Here is a 25,220-nt window from a genome sequence, read left to right on the forward strand (position 1 = left end):
TGACAGCCAGAAATATTAATGCAAAAGAATGGGGGACACCCCAAAAGCACTTGTAGTGCTAAATATTATATTTTTAGTCTGCTGAAAAATAGTACTTTTGGGGGACACCCCAAAAGCACTTGGGAGTGCTAAATATTATATTTTAAATCTGCTGACAGAAAGTACTTTTGACAGCCAGAAATATTAATGCAAAAGAATGGGGGACACCCCCAAAAGCACTTGGGAGTGCTAAATATTATATTTTAAATATGCTGACAGATAGTACTTTTGACAGCCAGAAATATTAATGCAAAAGAATGGGGGACACTCAGAAAGCACTTGGGAGTGCTAAATATGATATTTTAAATCTGCTGACAGATAGTACTTTTGACAGCCAGAAATATTAATGCAAAAGAATGGGGGACACCCAAAAAGCATTTGGGAGTGCTAAAAATTATTTTTCAGATTGCTGACAAACAGGACTGTTGACAGCCAGAAATATTAATGCAAAAGAATGGGGGACACCCCAAAAGCACTTGTAGTGCCAAATATTGAAAAAAAAGACTCCTCTCTCCTCCTCTCTTCTCTATCGATTGTTATCAGAATTGGAATCAGAATTGTATTGTCTGTCCCTGCTCTAATCAGCCTGTGACTACACCCTGCTCTCTCCCTCTGTCAAATGGCGATGGATTGCTGTGGAGGCAGTTATTTATAATTTTAAAGTATCGCGAGAACCGAGCCCCGAGATTTGACGACGTCGCGATGACGTTCGGCCTCGATTTGGATTCCGAGCGGGCGGGAGAGTACCGAGCCTGCTCGGCTCGGTACTCGGATAAGCAAAGTTCGGGTGGGTTCGGTTCTCGGGGAACCGAGCCCGCCCATCTCTAAGGATATGAGTTATGGCAAGATTGGCCTAATCCATTGGACTGAGCAGCTTGATTACTTCTTGCTCCAGGCGATGATTATCCAATAGGCTAACTAGGCTGCAGCCTAGGGCGCAAGGCTGTAGGGGGGGAGTGCAAATTTGTGACAGGGCGAGGTATAAACTGAAATTAATTTTAAAATATAAGAGAATAGTTGTTCTCTCAAGTAAAAATAAAACATGAAAGAAAAATGGAGTAAGATTTGAATTTTGCCTTATTCCCCTTGTGAAGGCTGAAGACAATGAGTCACCCTTAGATGTGTGCGTGAGAATAAGCAAGTAAGAGAGACATGGATGGGGACAGGCACAGGAGTGACAGCTCCCTCCTCGTCCACCCTCAATAGCGTTCATTCATGCCTTCGTTCTGCTATGCAGTGATGTTTTAATGCAAACAAAATGAGTGACAAAGATTGGCATTACCCTTTTATAAAGCCAATTGTAGCTAAGCTTGGAAAACACGGAAACGTAAATATTGGTGGGGGTGGAAGGAATAGTTTGTTTTTACCTACTACATATTAGCCACTGTGTGGAACAAGAGGGGGCGCTACAAGCATATTAGACTAGGACGGCCTAAACCTTTAATCAGGCCCTGTTCAGCTCCATTTAGAGATCATGTCAAATAGAGTTAAGTGATATGTTTCAGGTAGTACACACAATATAAAGAAATATAACTGCAAAAAAATACTAATTTTTGCAGTGTTCATTCCTGTACTCAGTGTGTACATAGAGATCAATTACCTCTATTTCATATTTCTATATTCACATAATGGAGCAGCACGTTGGCACAGTGGTTAGCATAGCCTCACTGCGCTGTGTTATTTTAACCAGGGCCAGTGGTCTAAGTGGAAATTTAGAAGTAGCGGTATGAAAAATGTAATGGGAATGTAAGTAAATTAAATTTAATCATTTTACAATTAAGGCAGCAGGAGAAGTGGCGATATGGCATATCACCGTATATAAACCCCCACATTCACCACTGACCAGGGGCCTATTTATGTGGCGTTTGTATGTTTTCCCCATGTTTATGCCAGTTTCCTCCAGGTGCTCTAGTTTCCTCCCACAGACGAAAACAGAGCCAATAAGGCTGTCACTCACACTCTGTTCACTGGATAATGTAAAATAGAGAAGCACATCCCTTCTAGCATTGTGTGAGTGTGCTGGACATTTTTAGTTCAGAGTAAACATAACAGTTTATTGATTTCTTATCTTAATAATGTGTAGACTTTGATATAGTGAATTTACATGCTTGTTAACGTCATGCTATCTCAGTGCCCCCCCCTTCTCACCAAAAATAACAATTCAGTAATGTAATATTTATTATTCAGATCGGTAACAACAGCCATTAATATATAGTTTTGACAAATAGGGGGTTGCATTGGGAATTCACTTCTATATATGATCACCAGTCCAGAATAAAGTTTCTAAGGTGTCTATTACATGTTGGCAACTAAAATGAAAGAGTAAGTATTATTACTCATGTATGTATTTCCAGAGAAGAGGTGGAGCATGACCTTTTGTTTCTTGGATTTTTGATCATGGAAAATAAACTCAAGGCTGAAACTAAACCTGTGATTCACGAACTAAAAGCTGCAAACATAAGAACAATCATGTTAACAGGTATGATACATTTCAAAAGTAAGTTTTTTTTATAAACAAATACTGAAGTTTTAAATCTCTCTTTCTCTCTTTCTCTTTCTCTCTCTCATATTACTCTGTACTTGTAAATTTGCATTTTGTGCTATGTGGTGTTATTGGGGTCGGACCAGGAACACTTAAGGCCGAATTCCACCTGCAAAATCCATAGAATTTTCTGGCTAACTGTTGAACGAGGCAAATATTTCAGCACTGTTTTGAAAATTTTGCTTATCTCAGCATGGACAATGGAGGTTATTAAATGTATCCACTTAATAATCAGTGTTGTAGGATAATTCTACAAAAGGATTTTGCATAATTTCTTCTCCTTTGGTAAAGATTAAGAAAGTATACAGGACACAAAAGGTGAATGTGTGCAGTGCATGTATGTAAATGTGGGTTTGTATGCATATATTGATACTAGAGATGTGCGGGCTCGGTTTCCCGAAAACCGAGCTCACCCGAACGTAGGGTAGACGGCTCGAAACTTGCGCGCATTCGGGCATGGAAACGAAGGAAAACATCATCATTGTCTCATCGGATCTCGCGAGATTTAGATTGTTTAGATAATGCCCGAAACAGAGCAACATCACCATTTCACAGAGAGAGAGAGAGAAAGAGAGAGAGAGAGAGAGAGAAGGGATAGCAGCATCTTTGATAGGGTCTAGTGTACTTAGGCAGGGTTAGTATAGTGATAGTCTCAAGTCACATTGCCAATGCCAGAGCTCACCCACAATTAGGAGAAGTGGCATTTTGTATTTTCTTTATAAAAATGTAATAGGCTGGTATTGTTCTTTACACTCAAATTGTACTGTGCCAGAGCTCGCCCACAAGTAGGAGAGTGGGCATTTTGCCTATTCCATTTATTAAAATGTAATAGGCTGGTATTGTTCTTTACACTCAAATTGTACTGTGCCCGAGATATGAATTCCCATCAGTCCCCAGAAGACCAGGAGCACCAAGCAACTGCTGACTCCAGTCATGATGATGATAATAATAATCCCTCTACCTCTACATAATCTGCTAAAACCTTTCAGAAAGTGCATAGTGTTTGTAAGTCAGGGAAACAAAAATGTAAGAAAACACCTTTTACCTCAGTAAAGAAAAAAACACCTTTACTCAAGGCCAAATTAAGTGCCGATTTTTTTTTTTGTCAACATGCCATTCTACACACACAGTGGTAAGAAAAGATTCAGGCCTTCACCTTACTTTGGCGGGTGGGGTACGTGTTTTTGGTGTGGAATATTCCGACACGAGAACTCCTACAATTAAAAGATGAATCTGTAAAAAAAGATGTAAAGAAAAGCAGACTTACCTGTATACCGAAGTTGCAGCTGTCCAATTGGCGCAGGATGCAGACCACAAGTGAGTCCGACTACTGAAGTGTCCATCAGAAGCCTTTAACGTCAGTGCGACTTCTATTCCTTTTAATTTAAAGCAGTAATCTCAAACTTTGCAGGTTAAGTGTTGAAACACGTAATAAAGCATTGCCGCTTTAAATTAAAAGGAATAGAAGTCACACGGACGTTAAAGGCTCCTGACGGACAATTCAGTAGTCGGACTCACTTGTGGTCAGCATCCTGTGCCAATCGGACAGCTGCAACTTCGGTATAAAGGTAAGTCTGCTTTTCTTGACATCGTTTTTTTATAGATTCGTCTTTAAATTGTAGGAATTCTCTGTGTCGTTATTGTGGTAATCTTAAAAACGATTACCACCCCTTTAGGAGTGCTAGTTCTGCAAATACTTCAGACATCTTCTTGTAAGGTCAGTGATGACGATGGAAGACCTTGTCATTCTTACTACAAAAGTGGTGCCAGAATAAGTGTGAAAGCAGAGCTGTAAAAAAAGTAGCAAGGCCTTACAAGAAAATGTTGGTTCTGATCCAGATATGACACAAATACCTGAGGAGAGTCTTGACCTTTTTTGATACAGTACTCACAAAGAAGCCCCCTGTCAGCATATGTTCTGATGTGTGCATGAGCAGGCCAAGTGTAGCCGGTGATACCCAAATTGAGGATGCTATTTTGGAATTGCAAGAGGATGAGGGGGATATTTCTGTATCTGATGATGGCGCTAATGAGGATGTTGATGACGATGATGTTGTTTGTGTAAGTCCTGTACCGGTGGAAGCAGTTGTTGCCAGTGATAGCAAGAAGCACATTGTCATGCCTGGGCAGAAGACAAAAAAATCCACCTCTTATGTCTGGAATTATTTTTACTCAAATCCTGACAACAGCTGTGTAGCCATATTTAGCATTTGTAAATCCACAGTCAGTCGAGGTAGGGACATAAACCATTTAGGAACCTCATCCATGTTACGCCATTTGAAGAGAGTTCATAGGAAGTTTTTGGGAAAATCCGAAACTTATTCCCACAAAATAACAACAAGCAGTACAGCATCAGCTAGCTCCCTGCTCTCATCTAGATCAGAACCCCTGCAATTGACACAGACAACATCATCCTCATCAATATCCTCATTAGCGATTGGAGTTAGTCCTGCATCCAATCCGCTTAGGCTACATGACTCCTCCCCTAACCAGGATTCTTGTGAAGATTTTGTGACCATTGGGCCTACTGCTGCTGCTGCTGGTCCTGCTGCTGGGGGTGAATCTTCCTCCCATAAGCAGCCCAAGAAGAAGACCATTAGTACTTTACAACAATTAACTATGAAACAATCTTTTGCAATAGGAAGCAAGTATGACAGCAGTCACCCAGTCGCAAAGCGGATCACAGGCGCCATGGCGACTATGCTAGTGTTAGATCTGCATCCAATATCCACTATTAATGCAGCTGGTTTTTCACAGTTAATTGAGGTCTTGTGTCCCCGTTGCCAAATTACATTGCAACACCATTTTTCGAGTAAAGCTATTCCTCAACTGTACCAGAGCATTCGTAAAAATATAATAATTGGGCTCCAAAATGCCATTCTACCCACTGTACACTTAACCACAGATATGTGGACAAGTAGAAGTAGGCAAACAAAAGATTATATGACTGTGACAGCCCACTGGGTTGATGATTAGCCTTCGCAAGCAGGAACAGCAGCAGTACACCACTACGTAACATTTCTCACAGGCAGGCTACTCTTTGTATCACCGGCTTCACTAACAGGCATACAGCTGATAATTTTTTAAGAAAACTAAGGGATGTCATTGATACATTGGTTATGACACTTGGACTCTCCTCAGGATATGTTATTTCGGATAACGCCACCAATATTGTGCGAGCATTACAGCTGGGTGAATTCCATCACATTCCATGTTTTACTCACACAATAAACTTGGGGGTGCAGAGCTTCTTGCAAAATAACTGAGGTGCAGGAGATGCTTTCGGTGGCCCCTAAAATTTCGGGACATTTCCGGCATTCTGCCACAGCATGTAGGAGATTGCAGCAGCTCCAAGAACAATTTAATTTGCCCTGCCACCAACTTAAGCAAGCGGTGTTAACAAGGTGGAATTCCACCCTGTACATGCTTCAGAGGATGGAGGAACAGCACAAATCCATACAAGCGTATTGCACATGTCATGACATTGTGAAAGTAGGGGGAATGTATTTCAGTTTTGCACAGTTTTCCTTTCTATGTTGTGCAAGGTGCTGAAACCATTTGAAGTTGTGACGTGTGAAGTGAGTTCAGACACTGCTAGCTTGAGCCAAGTCATACCCTTAATTCGACTTTTGGAAAAGCAGCTGGAGAAACTGAAGGAGGAGATGGAAGAAAGCAAATCCGCAAAGTATGTTGGCCTTGTAGATCAAATACTTAATTTGCTTCGCAATGGTCCAAGAGTTAATAAAATCTTGAAGTCGGATCACTATGTTTTGGCGACTGTGCTTGACCCTAGGTTTAAGACCTACGTAGATTCTTTGCTTCCAACTTACCGAGATCTGAAGAGATGCAAGGAGCTCCTGGTCAGCAAGTTGACTGCTCAAGTGGTCCGTGGCTTGACGGCGTCTCCTCTTTCAGGCAGCTGCTGGTCGTAAGAAATTGCACTTTCCAAAGAGAAGCAGAGATGACGTAGGTGGTAGACCACAACAGTTTGACATCTGGTCTGGTTTGAAAGAATTTAGCAAAAAAGTGAGACCTCGGCCATAACTCCATCCGATCCTACTATTGACATGCAAAAGATGGTGGAGGATTATTTTCAAGAGTTCATTGAAATCGACATGTCAGACAGTCCCTTTCCATACTGGGAGGAAAAACAAGCAATTTGGAAACCCATGTACAAACTCGCTTTGCAATACCTAAGCTGCCCACCATCCAGTGTGTACTCAGAAAGAGTTTTCAGAACAGCTGGGAACCTTGTCAGTGATTGACGTAGGAGGTTACTTCCTAAAAATGTGGAAAAGATCATGTTCATCAAAATGAACTACATCTTCCATGAGGAAGCCCTTTACCGGCAAATACATCCAAGTACTGAGACTTCTGTAATGGCGGATTCCAGTAGAGATGAATTAATAGTCTGTGATGATGATGTACACACTGATGAGGGTGAGAATGATGCTGAAGATGATGACGACAACATCTTGATAGTGTAGAATTCATTTGACAGCTGACACACTGTTGGTCTAACCTGCCTTTAGTGCATTGATAGCTGGTTTAGTTGGGGCCAAAACAAACCAAGCACTTCAGCCACAAAAGTGGCAGCCCTTGTCGCTGAAGTGCTTGGTTTGTTAAAGTGTACATGCTACCTCTCCTAATTGTGGGTGACATTGTTATCTTGTTTATTGAGGGCCGAAAGAAAATAATCACTTCAGCCACAAAAGTGGCACTCCTTGTGAATGAACTGCTTGGCTTGATAAAGTGTGCATTTCCTTTTTAAGATCCAACATAAGGGTGGGTGGGAGGCCACAAGGACAATTCCATCTTGTATTACTTTTCTATTGTGAGTTTGTGACACTGCTGTGTGGCACTGTTTTCTAGATGTGATATAAACTGCAGTGTGTTTGTGTCGTTGCTCTGTCGTTTAACATCCAGCCAGCTCGCTGCAGTATTTGACTGAAAGTGTATGAAAAGCATGTTGTGACCTGTGAGATGGTAAAAATGTAATGGAAATGACTGGAAATTAGTGTTAGTGAGGTTAATAATAATGTAGGTACAAAATAATACCTAAATTATGTGATCTTAGCCCAAAAAATTGAATTTTATAAAAAATAGCGGCACCATTTTTCGAGAAAAGCCATTCCTCAACTGTACCAGAACATTCGTAAAAATGTAATAATTGGGCTCCATAACTAAAACACGCAAGGGCGGTTTTGGCAAAACCAAAGCCAATACCAAAACACTGGGGTCAGTGAGCATCTCTAATTGATACGTATGTTAATATGTATGTGTGTGTGTCCGTTTCTTTTCCTATAGTATGTGTGTTTATATGTGGCAGTGTTATCTAGACTTTATACTAACACTGTTAGGGTTATTTACATGTGCAAAATGGATGAGGCGTAGTGCAAAATCAGTTTTAGTCCAGGTGTGTGGATCAATTCACACCAGTGTGCTGAGATTTCCGTCAAAGTGCATAGGTTGGGTGGAGTGAGGGTTTGCCTTGCTAGGTACAAAGCATGGAAGCTGGTGCAGCAGTGCAAAAATAAGATGGAATTTTAGAGTCGTTTCTTGCTGTGCTGTACAGTGCATGGCCATTTTCACTTGGCAAAAAGACTTACATTTACACCAGTTCAGAAATGCCAATCCACATTTTATGGTTTGTATGAATGCTAAATCCCTTTTGAAAAAGTTCTTGGATACAATCAAGCAGTTGTTGCCTACATGAAAATCCCAATTTGAAATGTTAGTTCTTTGAAGCAATTACTTTGTCCCAAGCAGTAAAATCACAGGAAATAAAAGCTAAAAGTCCATGCTGAATACTGAAACAAATCCTGGATATGATGTATTCTTAAACTTCACATAGTCATTCATATACTAAAAATCATCCACACAATCTTGCTCTAGTATTTCTCATGTGATTTCACTTAAACAGATAAATGCAATCTTTTATACTATTTCTTAAGCAAGTAGGCACATAAGCCTAACAGTGCAAGTGGTTGACCAGTGCTCTCTGAACAAACCATAAATTGGTAGGGATTGGTACCATCCTTATGATAACTATGATTTTCTTTAAAGGTGCTTTAAACTTCGGGGGGATGGCGGGTTAACATCACTCTTCTTTCTCTAGGCAGTTACTTCTCCGGGGGTGCCAGTTGGATACAAGAGGAGTGTCTAGAGAAATGATAGCCAGTTGCTGTTTGGTGACATATCACAGCCACTTAATCATGTCATCAAGTTTAGACCCTTCCTCCAGCCCAGTGGGAAAACTTCTTTAACTCTGCTTGTTAAAAATGCTTTTTACCTAAGCAACAGCACTTTACTTCTTTGCTTGTAGCTATGGCCATTAGACGCTAACATGTTTTAAAACTGCTTCTCGAAACAGTTTAATCTGAACTGAAGTTCGAAAATTTGAAGAAAATTTTCGAAATTTCGGAACACAAAAAAACTCAAGCTAAATTCTAGCACAGTAAAGCTTAATGGATATATTTTGACAGTTTCCTAGTGCGAACAGCAAATCTCGAAGGCATACCTCAAACTTTGAACGTCCAATGCAAGTGGTGAATCCAGAATGTGATCTGTCTCTAAATAAATTTGTACTGTGAATGTATTCGTGACCGTTTTGAACCAATGGAATTTGATCGAATCTTAACTGGTTAAAAATTCTAAAATCTCTAATGGCCAGCTATTCTAACAGTCTTGTAGTTGTAGTGAATAAATCAATCTCTTTTAACAGTTCTAAAATGTTAAATCTCAACTTGAAATACATAAGTGCCCGGTTCGAATTCGTATGAAAGGTGGTGGTGTCTATAGCACATAATACGATATTAGTAAACTGCAGTAGAAGGATGACAGAATCAGACTGGTATGGGATCACAACCTTAGCACCAGTTTTCATGTACATATACTTTGATTTTTTACTTACATGTAATGGAAGTATTTTAGGGAGCTCCCACAAAAACTTCCTAGTTTTGCACCACTGTGTCTAGAAGTCCACCCAGCACACATCAATGTACACAGTTGCTCCTCCACTCTAGGGAGATTCTTCTACAATCTAGTTTGTGCCTAGGTATCTAAAGAGGTAGAAAAGTCCAACCACCTACCACTTTAGATGAACTCTTTCATCTAAGATACTACCCATTTTAGCCCAATTTATAGCTTATATTAATCATGAGAGTGGTAGAACATTGGTACAGTGTGTGAAACTTTATATCACTTGCTCAGAGTACATCTAGAAATACACTTCTCTGATGAAGAGCAGCATGGAGGCTCTAAACAGGCCCAATTAAGAGTAAAGGAGAAGGCTTGAAGATCATCAATTGTGAGCTGGAGCAAAATTGAAGGGATTGGCGGAGTGTAAAAGACCATATACCCCTCTCTGTGGAAAGGAACTGCCACCATAAATGTATATCCTCCACCCCTTTACCTCATTATACTACTTTATCTGTCTTATCTGTTTTTGCACTGCTCTGCAACACAAGTTGCCTCTGTACTCTTATTTTATACTACACTGGGAACGCCTTCATTGAGCTCAGGTCCTCCTCTTTGTCTGTGCAAACCGCTGCTTCTGCCACAAACACAGCCATCTTGCTCTGTAAACCTATGTGCTTCAGCAGAAATCTAGGTGCACTTAACGATTTGTGAGTGCTGCGCATCTAAAGCTGCTTTTGTACTTCTTACTGTTTTTGCACTTTGTAAGCTATACTTAAACAGATACAATTTTATGAATACTGTTTATTAATAATAAGTAAAATATGTGTATATACTTTCTTTTTATCATTTGACCTGTTATTAGTATATTGAGAAATTCAAATTAATTTTGGTTAAATGTAACAATATGGACTTTTATGTAAAGTAATATATTCTAATATTTTACAAGGAGATAACATTCAAACAGCTTGTACTGTGGGACAGAGCTCCGGCATGATACCTGATGTGTCCTGTTTACTATTGCTGGAAGCCTGTGAGCCTGAAGGAGACACCCCAGCATCATATACTTGCCGGTCAGTGGAAAGGAACAGGGACAAGTCACACCAACAAAATGTAGGTTTCTAATAAAGATGAGCAAAATCTTATTAGATTTTTAGCTGCGTTGGACCTAAAAAAGCAAGAAAATTAACTTCTTTACATTAATTTAAATGATATATATGTTTTATAAATAGTTACAAATTAAATTTAAAAAACAAACAATTGGCCTGATACATCAAATAATTTAGTGAAACAAACATCAGAAAATTCATTCATCTTTTATTACCAAGTGGTCTATATTTCAAGGCAAATATGGAGGAAAGATCAGTGCATTCCCTTTTTCCACCATAATGTCCTCTTTGTGCAGTCGTCCATAAAGGAGCATGGCGAATAAGTGGTTGGGGTGTAGCAAGGAGTGCATGGAGGTTAATGATATTAATTATTAACATGTGGGCTGTTGCACCTCTCCCTCCATCTCCCTGTATTAAAGAGAGCACTGGGCTCTATTATATTTTAACATAGAGCCCTAAGTCTTTAGAAGTCACTGCCTTGAAACTAACGCTAGCATTTGCTCTTCACGAGTATTATCGGTGTAACTATTACTCACTTTTAATTGAAGATGCTATCATTCATATTCTCTAAAATATTAAGAATATAATATAAAATGAAATAACCTACTTATTGTATATTTTGCAGAACACAATAAAACATGTCATATCCACAACCTCTGACAATATTTGTGGGTTTGCTGCAAGTGCAGGGAAATATCATTATGCAATCAGTGGAAAATCTTATGAAACTATCAAGCAACACTTCTCTAGCTTGGTACCTGATGTAAGTATTTAATCTTGAGAAATCTTTCATTAATAAATAAGCTTATGCAAACAAACAGTTCACAATACCTGAAGAACCCTATTTGCCATTTTTCCTCCTTGTTGTACTTATAACTACCAAGGTATCCCACTTTTGGATTTTCTAGTTAAGTCAAAACTGTTCAAATCATAAATCATCATCATCATCATCACCATTTATTTATATAGCGCCACTGATTCCGCAGCGCTGTACAGAGAACTCACTCATATCATATAAATGAAATTCACTAAAGAATGATTACAGTAATTAGTCCTTAATAATCCTCCAGTATTATAACTATAATTGGGTAGTACAATTGGCCGCGTTACTGCCAAAAGTAATGTGGCCTGCTCACTATTACCGTTAGTACGGTCATTTTTAAGAAGGATTTTTGCTCAAGACTCATGGAGCCTCGAGCAGAAATCCGAGTTGAAATCATCGTAGTATCTCTGGAATGTCTTAATATCTCTGACAGGTGACAATGTTAAAATGTTAAAATGTTAAAATGTCTAACTTATGGAATTAGAGGTATAGCGTTCTTTTCTTAATGCAGCAATAATGGGGTCACAGTGTTTGGTGTGTTATTACTTATCTCATTTCCTCTGGATGAAGATGAAGATCTCAGTCACTGTTCGGTCATGGACTACCTGCAAGCCTGATCTTGCTAGCTGTCCCTCTTGGCTCACTCACAATTTGCTAATAAGGGGAGTTTCCCTCTCTGCACATAGGCTCACTGTTCTGTGTAATTTCCCTCAGGCTGTTTGATAGCTGATTTTCTTCACGGATCCGGTTACAAGTCTTTTCTATGCAAGTCTCCACCCAGCATCTATTTTGATATCTCTAATGTCTCTCTCTTTGTTTGCACCCTCTGTCTTTCCCACCTCTCTTCTTCCACTGCTGCTGTTACACATACCTTAGGCTCCCAGTCTTTCTTCCTGTCAGCTTTCTTCTTCCTTCCTGCCTCTCCTCTCAGCTCAAATTCACTGGCAGCACTGACCTCTGCTTCACCCTGCACTTCCATAGCAACATGAACTCCTAGTTGTTCAGAATAAGACATCCTGGTCACACATAGGTAAATTATTAAATTCCTAGTGATGTCCCATCGTAGCCGTGCGCGATGACACTTGGAAGGATGTTAGGGCAATGACATATCGCTGCTTTTATGCTCGCACCTCATTAGGGTGTGAGCAAAAATGTTTTATTTACTGCGATACCCAGAAGTGCACAGACGCACATCATGCAAGGCTCCAACAGCTGTTAGCATTGAAATGAATTACCCACATGGAGCTGTAAGCCATATAATAATTCAATTTAGGTGATTCTATTTTTTACTTAGATGTATCTGGACTTTATCTTGCAGGTCCTTCTTAATGGAACTATTTTTGGCAGAATGACCCCAAAACATAAAACAAGCATCATTGAAGATTTGCAAAAAATTGAGTAAGTGTTTGATATTTTTCTTACCACTAGCTGCACCTATAGTTTGCTGAACATATTACCAGTATACTGTCAACAAAGCAAAATAATGCATTATGACAATTTACTTATTAGTAATACATGCATTGTGTTGGTTCATTTGAGGATCCTGATTATTTTTGCTGTTCACTGATATATGCACAAATTGGCTAGTTCACCTCATCATGTAAACAAGCCGATAGTTCGGGAGCCACAGTGTGGATCGTTGAGGAGGCTAACTTACCTTCCCAGAAGATCTCCAAGTATTCTGAGATAGTAGGCAACTATGACACATAAAGACAGACACATGTACCTCAATATAAATAAAGGAATTATCCTGTATAAGCAATAGCTCTAGATCTGATTCTCACTTTTATATTCTGTGTGCAGTACAATTTCACTAGTCACTTGAGAAAACACTGGGGGAGAAGAATAAGTAATGACTACTATGCTGGTGATATTCTTGTATTACTGATCTTTATATTGCTAAATTTGTCATATGTTTGTCTGAGAGGAAAAACTAGCGGAAAATAATTCATAACTGTCAATAACGTAATTACATCAACTGTCCCCTGTCACGATCTGCCTCAGTCTGCTTTGTAGCATCTTCCTATAGGATGCTGCTTGCCTTCCGCAGCTCCTGTTTGTTTAGAACTGTGTTAGTCTTGCCGTAGTTGTATTCCTGGATGCAGTACCTCCATGCTGCCAGAGGTGCTGCTCTTCCAGTAAAGACATTTTCACTCACTAGGAGGAGTTAATCTCTGCTTCTCGTTGATGGTACACCTATGTCTCTTATTATTTATGTCTGTTCCTTCCCATGTACCATGCTGGTCATTATGTTACTGTGTCAGTCCTTGTTGTGCTCCTGGAGCACCTGATCTCAGGGATTTTAGCAAACTACCTGTTCACCTGCATCAGCCGTGTTCCTGTTATCTGCCTTCTGCATCTCCGTGCAGCCCCTGTGCTATATCTGCACCATCCGGTTTGTACCTTACTGCATTAACTGGAAACATATCTGCAAAAAATATTGTGTATTTCACCATATTCCGGCTCCTTAGCTCTGATTTTCTGCATTGAAATGTGACATCCCCATTTATGAGAGTAGGGTTCATTTTCATGTAGAAGACGAGAGCAAGGTGGGATTCTGAAGGTTAGTCTCTAGAAGAGTAGACAGCTATGGTATAATTGAAAGCTCATTGAACTGTAGTGTGAGAAGTAACTTGTGTTGAACTTTTTCAGTGTTATTTGTTGTGTTTTAAGTGGATGTACCATGGACATGGACAAGTATATTGTACACAGAGGGAAAAATTATCATACCTGTTGTCAGTATTTCTATGCAACCAATGTGTTAAATGGGCTCTTGCCAGCTATACCAGTTCCCAGATATAAAGGTACTGTCATCATCATCAGCTATTTTTATAGCACCACTAATCCCGCCGCGCTGTACAGAGAACTCATTCACATCAGTCTCTACCCCATTGGAGCTTACAATCTAAATTCTTTAACAAACACATACTCACACACACACACAGAGACAGAGAGACTAGGGTCAATTTGATAGCAGCTAATTAATCTGCCAGTATGTTTTTGGAGTGTGGGAGGAAACCGGAGCACCTGGAGGAAACCCATGCAAACACAGGGAGAACATACAAACTCCACACAGATAAGGCCATGTTCAGGAATCAAACTCATGACTTCAGTGCTGTTAGGCAGAAGTGTTAACCACTAGGCCACTGTGCTGTCAAAAGTTTCATCTACCAGCTTACTCATGACATATGTGGGTATGGAAGGGTTACTGTTACCATGACACCTTTATATGCCACTCACTTCCCTATAGGGCACAGTACTGTAAAGGACTAAATATTCTCCCTAAAGCAGCACAACTTTCTTCTACTTGACTGCCACCACCAATTTGCTATATATTGTACTATAACTATTACTAGAGGTGTATGTTATGTTTAATTAAATAAATCCAAAATGCTTACAATCAATGTTATTTGTTAGCATAGGTAAATCAGAGCCCATGGACACCATTAATTAATGTTATATTTAATCTGAATTAATAGTTGCAGTGCTTATGTAAAATGTTAGAAATGACATACCGCTAGGACATGTCTACAAGACAGAAATAAAATAAAATGGGATTAAAAGGAAAATACTAGGAAATACACCAAAGGATGCAATGAGAAATGAGGTGTCTGGGTTTTTTTTTTTATAATAAGGCAGATGTTTTCCCATTTCCACCCAAAATGTAAAAGTTTTTGGTCCCAGTTAGAACCTTTCTTTCCCTCTTGCTGGAGACTGGGAAGGGACCACAATAAAACCTTCTTCCTTTACAATATGCTTGATTTTTGTGAATTGAAAATGTTGAAGTGGTAAGAGCAAGTCAAAAGCTAGACCTGCTGTTCTTGACAAGGCTTGGAGTATTACTTTATGAGCAAACATCATAAAGATGGCAGAAAATATAAAGGGATGGGAAGACTAGCTGCATTTATACACGAGAGGTAGATTTCATTTTTGCTTGTTTAGTATCCATATATTAATGGATTTTATTTTCAATATGTTGTTTGATTCCAGGAAGGCTTCTGTTTACAATTAAACTACTCTGTTCATGGAAGGTTTAATATAAGTCACAGAAATATGTAGGTTTGATATACCTAGATATATCTAGATTGTTTTCTAAAAGAATGTGGCAGATTGGCACAGTTTTCAGATCATAGGGTGTTCTGATTTACGGACTGTCTGATGGCAGGTAGATGATGTTATAACCAGCGACAAGAAACCGAATACAAAGTCTCCGACCCCGAACAGATGCACTCTAGAAGCTATTGGAGAGAAATCACCTCTGCAGTAGTAGAAAAGAGCTTGTGTGCTCTTCAATTATCCAAAAGAAACAAAAATATACAAAATGCTACTGCGCTGAGGTATCAATCTAACCAATCTACACAATTATGAATTCATGGAATAATTAAAAATAATATTTACTGCCCAAAAATTATAATAATGACCAACATAACATTCATAAAAATAACAAAAATACAATTTATAGAATCACGATAATAGAATAAAATAATGCACTCAGTGGTACTAGATGTTGATATCCAATTGTCAGTAACTTTCTTTTACAATCAGTGCACTGATCAAATTGTATTGAGTGTATTTATGGAAATTCTTCAAATATTAATATGCCTTGTTGTTCCATAAATATATTAATATAGATGCAATACAAAATTAATTGTTCATATGAAGCCTCGTAAACCAAAATTTCAAAACATACTCCACATGTCACTTGAATTATCACAGCATCATACTCATAAAATAGAGACTGAACTACTTCTAGATTGTATTAAAACTCCTTTGTATTAATAATATCTTAAAATACGTTGTTAGATGCACTTATCTGTCGTATCCTTTCAGATTCTCATAGTCGTTTCTTAATAGTATTGTGCTGGGTATGTTTTATTAACTGCAGCTTCATTCGTTATATCCACCTGGAGAGTGGCATTCAGCTTGTAGTATACCATTGCTTATATAAAATAAGAACTCTTCATATAAATATCTTGTTTCCTGTTATGTCCTAATGTGTTTCATCGCTGTATGATGACTTCATCAGAGGAAAGGTATAAAGAAATAAAGTATTAGTGAATAATTAATAAACTTATATAATAGGTGTTGCCTCTGCTATCCAGTTTGTACCCCAACAATGGAAGGGGTCTGGGACACTCTGTGGAGCCCCATTTGGGCTTTCAGAAGAGCAGAGCAGGAGCCTATGGAGCGATGGAGAAGCATCACCAGGTCACCCAACCCTCCCCTCCCCCCCAAAATGTTACTGTTTAATGATAATAATAATAATGGATGATTCCTAATTTTATTTTACTGCACACAAGCATGTTTGCATATTTGTTAGTAGATCATCTCAAATGTTCTAACATGCATTTATTTATTTTAGTTACTATGTTGGTATGTGTGGAGATGGAGCAAATGATTGTGGGGTAAGTGTTTTCACTTTAAAAAAATGTGAGGCTTATGCAATTTGTAAGCACACATGACACAAAATGATTAAATCACCATAATTCAGTGTTCCTCACATGATCAGTAAGGATCACACAACTGCACTTATTTTCAGGATCTCAATAGATTAGCACCCTGGGTAAATTAAAATAGGTGATGTTGAAGTTGGTCAGGTTTCTAATCTTTAATAGACATGTTAGCTAGTGTTTACACATTATAATGTTTCTGAAAACAGGCTTAAAAATACTATATTAAATTATAAAATTTGGGGAAAGGATCTAGAAACATAAAATGGTTTACAGTTGATTTCACCTAGCCATCCTTGTAATTTCACTGGTTTGACACTAATATACACAAAGTAAGTCCTACAAGTATTTAATCTGACCTTCTCTAGATCATAACCAGTTAAATAACAACTGTACAAACTGTTAGTGCAGAACAAGTTATAGTTAAAATATTGTAATATCATCCTAAAGACTTGTTTGTACTGCTTTGGGTACTTTCAATTATTTTATAGAACTTAATCCTGCTCAATAACCTTTCTATAAGCTTAGCCATGATCGCCTAGTGGTCCTCACCTCCTAATCGAATGTGAAGTCTGTTTTTATTTACTGCATGTATACTGCCGAATAGGGATCTCTGTGATAAAATTTGAGATATCAGCATTGATTACCCAGGCTGTGGTAGCTGAGTGTCCTGGGGGTATATTTACTGTACTGCAGGTTTGAAAAAGTGGAGATGTTGCCTATATTAACCAATCAGATTCTAGCTGTCATTTATTTAGTACATTCTACAAAATGACAGCTAGAATCTGATTGGTTGCTATAGGCAACATCTCAACTCTTTCAAACCCGCAATTTAGTAAATATACCCCCTGGAGTGCATATAATTCTATTATTTTAGGAAAGATAAGTAATTGGGCAGACTGGATAGGTCTGTTTGTTTTCATTTATATTTGTATTGTTTATTCTTTACATTTGCTTATTGAGTATATTAAACATTATAATGTAATAATATACTTTACAGTGCAAATACCAACTAAGTGAAACAATCTTTTTTAGGCACTGAAAATGGCTGATGCAGGAATTTCTTTATCCACTTTGGAAGCTTCAGTGGCTTCTCCTTTTACATCCAAAATCCCCAACATAGAATGTGTGCCAAAATTACTGAAGTAAGTTCCTTATTATATATTGTCTTACATTACCATTTACCTCAAGTCACACCCAGGCTACTTCACTAAATTCCAAAACCTATAAACATGTGCAATATTGTCCATTTTCATTACTAGGTACAATTGTACACAATAAAGACATCAGGTCAAGAACTTTGAGACTTTTTAGTAGATGGCAAGTGACTGACCAGAAATTAGTTTATTTATGTAGACTATTTTCAGCTTTGTTTAACATATGTAGAGAATTTAATGACCTTAAGCCACAAGTAAATGCTGACTTTAGAGGTTTATAAAAGAAGTTTGTATTAAGGTCAACAATTATCTCCTCAATATGACATTTTGCTCCAGGGGTGGCCTCACAAAGAAGTAAATGTTTGGTCTCATGAGAAAACAACAAACTTACATTTGATTATGATTGATTTAATGTGTAAGCCTAAGGAATTGGCTCTATAGAATATAATCATGAGAAGTCATATGACTCTCATGTGATGTAATGAGTTTCTATGTACATATGGACCTAGGGTCTGAACTGATGGAACAAAGCAGTATTGTGAGCCACAAAGTAATGTGCAAGTAGTAGTTCCAGTGTTTGTCCAGTACTGCTGTGGCAGTGTGGAGCAGCACTCATACTTATCCAATCTGACAAAGCAGAAGCAGTAAGAAAAGCAGTAGCGTCAGTAAGATAAAGTTCAGGCACAACACAGGTCAGTGTAATACCAGTCATGTAAATAGAAAAGTGACAGTCTATAAATATGTTATGTAGAGTGGTGCAGAGTCAGGAGAGCAAACAGTATAATCGGGATCATAGGCTAAGGTATGGTTTAGGCAGCAAACAGGTTAGTCGGATTCATGAGCAAGGGTGAAATTCAGAATAGCACAGAAAAGGAGCACGGAAATGCTTGCGTGTGAAAGCTATAACCATCAAGGTCTGAATAAAACAGATGGGTAATTAAAGCAGCGGCCATCAATGAGCATCATATTGGACCAGACCCCAGATGACATAAAAAACATTTGACTGCGATCACTACAAGAAATCACAGCAGACTGCACCAATAAAAGACACCAAAACCACTGCTTAGGAAAGCGGTTACCTGCTGTTCCTGACAGGTTGCCTAAGAAATTAAAGCTCAACTTGAATATGGTGTGGTCATTAAAGGAAGAAAACCCTTTGGTCGGTGTATTCATTGAAGCAAATTTGTTGAAACTTCTCCAATATGTTGCATATAAATGTATAACCTAAACTGTTTCACAACTCTCCATAATAAAATAAAAAAAAAAACACCATACAACAAATAGGAGAGCCCCACCTGTTTCTCGAAGTCCTGTATCCTGATCATTTTCACGCTAATGACACAGCAGCTCTTAGCTCAGCACTACAACTCATACAGTCCTGGATGGATTTAGAGCTATAGCACCTTGAACCTGTAGTATGATTTGGGGATGACATCAGGAGGAGGCTCTTGGTGGACATTTCAAATTTGTATGGCCTGGTGGGTATATACTGGATGGATGTAGATAAATAATTTCCTTTAGAGTTTGTGGTATCATCATTATCACCAGTGTTTCTATTATTTCTAAACAGAATGAAAATTCCTTAGTCACTTTGCGGATGATATGTATGAGAATCTTAATTGCTTTGAATTAAAATTGCACGTTTATTAATAATTATAACTTTATGTACACATCAATTAATTTCAATTCACTGACTGCACAGTTGATGTTCATTAATATATTTTATTTTCACTTGCACACAGGGAAGGAAGAAATGCATTTGTTACTTCTATATGTTTGTTCAAATACCTGATTATGTATACCCTGATTGAACTCATTTGCATGATTCTTTTATTTTGGGTAAGAATGGTCAAACTTGTTTTTCAGTAATTGAGTTAACTGGGTCTGTATTTCCTTCTAGATTATATCACGATTATAATCTAAGATTACATAAACATACCTGTCTATGAGGATTATCTTATACAAGCAGTTTGATTTGTTTCCAATGGAAATATGTGTGTTATAAGGTAAAAAAAAACTGGTATTAGAGGTCACCCAGGAGTTCTGTGACTAAAACTAAAAGCAGAAGGCTGCAGTGAAGATGTGTTTTTTATTCACTGACAGTTCTGCATTCCACCACAGGACACGTAAATGAGCTATGTGTCAAAAGTGATATCACTGCTCCCTAATTTATAACTTCTATTTTACGGAAGTGATATTTAAATTCCTTACTGTACATATAAGGAATGGTAACCTCTTTTATGTTTTTTATGACATACAAATAGGATCAGAAAAATGTTCACCTTCAGAATCGATCAGAATATTATGATCTTTTTTTACAACGGACATAACCCTTTTTCCAAACATTTACTTTTATTTCAGTGCTGTGATACACAGAGCTTTTAAACTTACAAGTCACTGCAATAATTTACCAACGTGCTTCTCACAAATTGGAGAGGGGTACTAGTAACTGAAATCTAGACACAAACAAATATCCCACAGTTTGGTTCACTGACACACTTACTATATTGTGTCAATAGTTTCTTGATGAAACAATTTGCAAATATTTTTTGTTTCAATTGGAAAGTCATCTTTAGGGTAAACAATTGGGATATTCAATTTGTTGTTACTTTTGTCATTTTTTCCAGTTTTTAGTAATTTCTCTTTCAATATAATCTCCTATCAGTAATTTTCTTACAATTTGGTTTGGAAATTAATTTGGGATTACAAAAAGTCTGACACATTTGTCACCGTGTAATTTATGATTAAATCTGATATTATTGAAACTGTGTAATGTGTTCCATGTGACACATTTTTGCAAAGAAAACTGTTATAATTCCATTTATCATTTTCTTTCTTTTCAGAAACAAACCTTGCTTGGAAATTACCATTATCTAATGCAGGACATTGCTATTACTGTCTCAGTTTTGCTAACCAGTGAGTTTTCCCTAACAAAAGCTGTCCTTGACAGATGTTGGTGATGGTATAAAAGTGTCTGTTTCATTAGATTCCAACGGGTAATTATATGAATGAGCGATTTCTGCAAGTCGCCGTAAATCAGCGACTTTGCAGGGAATACTTAAAGCGGCGATGGCTTTTAAAGGCCAACTTACAAGCCATTGCCGCTTTAAATTTTCCCTGCAAAGTCGCTGATTTCCGGCGACTTGCAGAAATCGCTCTTTCATACATTTACCTCCAAGAATGTTTTTTGAGGATATCTTGTATTTTGGTGCAAGTCTTACAAGGTAATGTAAATTGAAGAAATAGTTTCTTATTTTCTATGAGAGAAGCATTTATACTACACTGGCATTTATATTGCCACCCTCCACCCCATGCCGAAAGTTTGCGCATGTGCAGTGAAGCCCCTTTGAGCTACTGTTTCTGTTTTGCTTTGAAAAAAAATATATCCATCTCCAAATGAAACCCATAGATTATATCTTTGAATGATTTCTGGGATCATCAGCATCCTCAGCTTATTGCCCCCCATTTTGAAAATGTAATAGCTTGCCAGTCACTGCTTATTGTTGTTAATAGTTCAATATCCTCCAACTGTCCCAATTTGGGGGATCCCAAAGGGGCATGTCTTGCCAGTTTTGGGGTGTGTGGTGAAAGGTGACATGGGGTGTGGTTTTTAGGGATTTTGGAAGAGACTTTAGGTGCATTAGAAATGCATGCAATTTTATGTTGAGAGGTATGTTCAGATTGCCCAGCAGTCACCTTTATCAAAGAACTGTCTCAGTGGTGGAGGAAATATAGTCAGCCTCTTCGTTTACAGTTTTCTAAATAACATCACTTAGAATTCATTAAATAATTTACTTACATATGATGGCTTACTGGTGTATAATGGCTCTGATTTTGGTCCCTCTTTAAATATCGGTGCAATTAACAACAGTCATGTGGTACGGACCCTGATACAAGGTCCATAATATAAGAAATAGTGATCTATCTATTATTGAACATTTCTTTAGAACACATTTGTGTATTCCAGGTGAATTATCAACCTTAATCTTGTTTAGAGATAAAGACACTTTCCTGTAAAAAAAACCCAATATTTAATAATGTGCATTTAAACTCTACAATACAATTCCTGGCATTTATTCCTCTGTAAACACTGTTGGCAATGATGTAGCTTATTCTCATTCAACCAATCCCCCATGTCTATTTTTTAATGACCAACTACTAGTTTAAGGTTTCATGTGTTCAACTCAAATAGTGTAGTAGTCTAAGTGTATAAATAAGGTATAAATAAAGTGCATGTACACTCCTATAAAACAGTTCTCAATATTTACCTAGACATATTGCACAAGAAACTTAGCAGGAAGCTGTACAAAGAAACACGCAGTAGCTTAGGTGTATCCTTTCCATAAATCTGCTGGCTTTTTACAATTGATTAGAGTGTCATCCTTGCCACCGCAGGTGAGAGTAATGCATTTTCTGGAGTATCTACCTGTTTCACAGGTGTATTTTTAAATGTACTTCAAACTATTGATAATATACATAGATGGAGGAGAGATTTCTGATAATATATAACAACAGGAACTACATATGCTTGCATACCATACATTCGTGTACATGCAGTTTGCCTATAACTTAGTTATACACTTTTTGGGCACCTCATCTCTCTTTTATTGAATCTTAAAGACCTCCCTTCTACCTTTAATGTTGCTATTGTTGCTGATGTGTGCCAAGACCGCTTGGCCTGCATTGTCCTTCCCAACTGCCTATCAACTCCATTCACAATATGTGAATTTTATCATGATTCAGTGTAATTGTGATAACTTCTTTGTATATAGCAGAAATGTTAAAAACAATTCAGTAAAATAAAAAGATAAGTTTAATCATATAGTCAAATATAAAATGTTGCCTATACTGTGTGTATGCTAATTGTTGTTATGCAATTGACCTTTCTTTAATTCAGGAACTGTACTAATGACCTTTATGATGGTTCATAAGGACTAGTGAAATCTGGTAATCAGTGACATACATTAGGTGCGATATACATTGACCTAATATGTTAACTAGGTGTAGAATGCTCAACACAGATATAAGTCTCTTAGCATCGGCTCTCATTTTAGTGATCTAGGAGACAATTGCCCAATGTTTATAGCACTTTCCTGCCTAATCTCCAATTTATGGAGGAGCTGCAACAGTGGGTAACTTGTCTGTGTACCTCAATGTCTGTCTTTGTTAAGAGAAGCTGCAGAGGAGAGAAAATGCAATGTCATGACTAATACTAGTCCTTAATAAATGCTTCCTTGTAGTCCATTTTATCCACTACATATGAATGGTGGGAAACGAAACCTGTTAGTGCAATTTTTTTGTCTATGACAAGTACACATTTTTCTAAAATGTATTGTTTCTGGGTTGTTCCACAGTGAGTATAACGGGCCCTGCTTCAAAACTGGCCCCTTACAGACCAGCAATGACTCTTTTCTCCCCTCCATTACTGCTGTCAATGGTCCTGCATTTTACATTTACCATCATTATACAGACCAGTTCATTCTCACTGGTGCAGCAACAACCATGGTACAATGAAAGTGACTTCTTCAGGTGAGCATTCTAGAAATCTTATGCTGAACAATTTTCAGCGATGGTTGGTATATGATTAATGTGATTGCTAGTATACTGATATAGAGGGTTAAGTATTGCTCATCATCTTCCTAAGAGGTCAGATAATCCAACACCATTCACATGTTATTATATTTTGAATCATAACAGTATTTGTGTCTGTTGTTTAAAAATCAGGCCTGGATTAATGTAACTGAAGGCAACAGCCACAATCTATCTCTTGGACTGTCACTAAAGAGTATTATCAGAAATACTCTGCAAAATCCCCTTTTACCCTTCTCAGTTAAATTATGTATATTCATATTTCAAATCATATTTCAAGCTAATTTTCAAATCATTAGGAACTAAGGACATCACTAAGGCATAAGGGACCTCATGCCCAGGGGAGGGCTGGCAAATTTTTGCCCAGGGTGCAAGTCTCAGCCTATTAGGAACATCTTAAAGGGAAAAAAATACAGGTGGCCCAGTGACCTAGCCAGGGTAGTCCACTATGGGTCCAGCTCAGGAGGCAATTGCCCTCCTGCCCCTCACCCCAGCTCAGCCTGCCCCTGCTCATGCCCCATTCCTAATGAACTGATTTGCTGATTATTGGTGTGGCCCATAAAATAGCTGATTGTGGAGGCAAATGACACATATTAGATAATTTTTTAAAATTTCCTCATTTTGCTTTTCATAGCTTTTCATCTACTGTGAACAGGGAAACACTAATCTTTCTGTTTCTGACACCCATTATTTGCTCTGCCATAGGCATATGACTACTGTTTTTATGCTAAATCCAGAGAAGGATCAAATATGTATGTATTTTTGGTCAGTATATTGTCAAACAAATAACATATTGTTTTGTATATTCCCTGTGATTCAGTGCATGTGATCTTCAAAATGAAAGTTATGTCAACCAAACAGCAACAATGGTACACAATCAATCCCAAAACTTCCTGACCACCACACTATGGCCTGTGACTGGAATAAACCTGATCATTGTTGAATTTGTGTTTGCTATAGGAAGTTCTTTCAGAAAGCCAATATATACTAACTGTGAGTGTCTACCCTATCCCCCTTACTTATCATATAAAATGACAAGTTCGGTAATGTTATTTTATTGTTACATTTTTTTCGGATAGTCCAAATTCCCCATGAACAAAAGGGTAAAGGAATATTGTACTGGGGGTGTGACCATTACTGAAAAATTGTTCAAAGGAGAAACATAAAAAAACAAAGAAAAAGTGTTAAAAGGAGAGGGAGAAAAAGTGTAAGGTGAGTAGAGATGGGCGGGTCCGGTTCTCCGAGAACCGAACCCACCCGAACTTTGGGTATCTGAGTACCGAGCTGAGCAGCTCGGTACTCTCCCGCCCATTCCGAATCCAAATCGAGGCCGAACGTCATTGTGACGTTGTCGGATCTCGGGACTCGGTTCTCGCGATACTTCAACTTTATAAATACACGCCTCCACAGCAATCCATCGCCATTTGACAGAGGGAGAGAGCAGGGTGTAGTCATAGGCTAATTAGAGCAGGGACAGAGAATACAATATTGTTCTTGCAATTGCTCTAACCAAAATCGCTAGTGCAGAGAGGAGGATAGAGGTTTATTATTTTTTCTTCATATTTGGCACTCCCCAGCGCTTTTGGGGTGTCC

At 38.1% G+C, this 25,220-nt stretch overlaps 1 protein-coding gene across 1 annotated transcript in view; it reads left to right on the forward strand.

The window, feature by feature from the left end:
- Positions 1–25,220, forward strand: part of LOC142143178 (putative cation-transporting ATPase 13A4) — a 132,364-nt gene that overhangs the window by 88,133 nt on the left and 19,011 nt on the right. The window contains exons 19-28 of the mRNA XM_075200886.1: positions 2,394–2,518; positions 10,449–10,612; positions 11,234–11,371; positions 12,750–12,829; positions 16,794–16,836; positions 17,917–18,026; positions 19,781–19,877; positions 20,882–20,954; positions 23,393–23,567; positions 24,448–24,620. Of these exons, the coding sequence (XP_075056987.1) occupies positions 2,394–2,518; positions 10,449–10,612; positions 11,234–11,371; positions 12,750–12,829; positions 16,794–16,836; positions 17,917–18,026; positions 19,781–19,877; positions 20,882–20,954; positions 23,393–23,567; positions 24,448–24,620 (1,178 nt within the window). The remainder of the gene's footprint in view (positions 1–2,393; positions 2,519–10,448; positions 10,613–11,233; positions 11,372–12,749; positions 12,830–16,793; positions 16,837–17,916; positions 18,027–19,780; positions 19,878–20,881; positions 20,955–23,392; positions 23,568–24,447; positions 24,621–25,220) is intronic.

Source organism: Mixophyes fleayi, chromosome 3, assembly GCF_038048845.1.
Source record: "Mixophyes fleayi isolate aMixFle1 chromosome 3, aMixFle1.hap1, whole genome shotgun sequence".
Lineage (NCBI taxonomy): Eukaryota > Metazoa > Chordata > Amphibia > Anura > Limnodynastidae > Mixophyes > Mixophyes fleayi.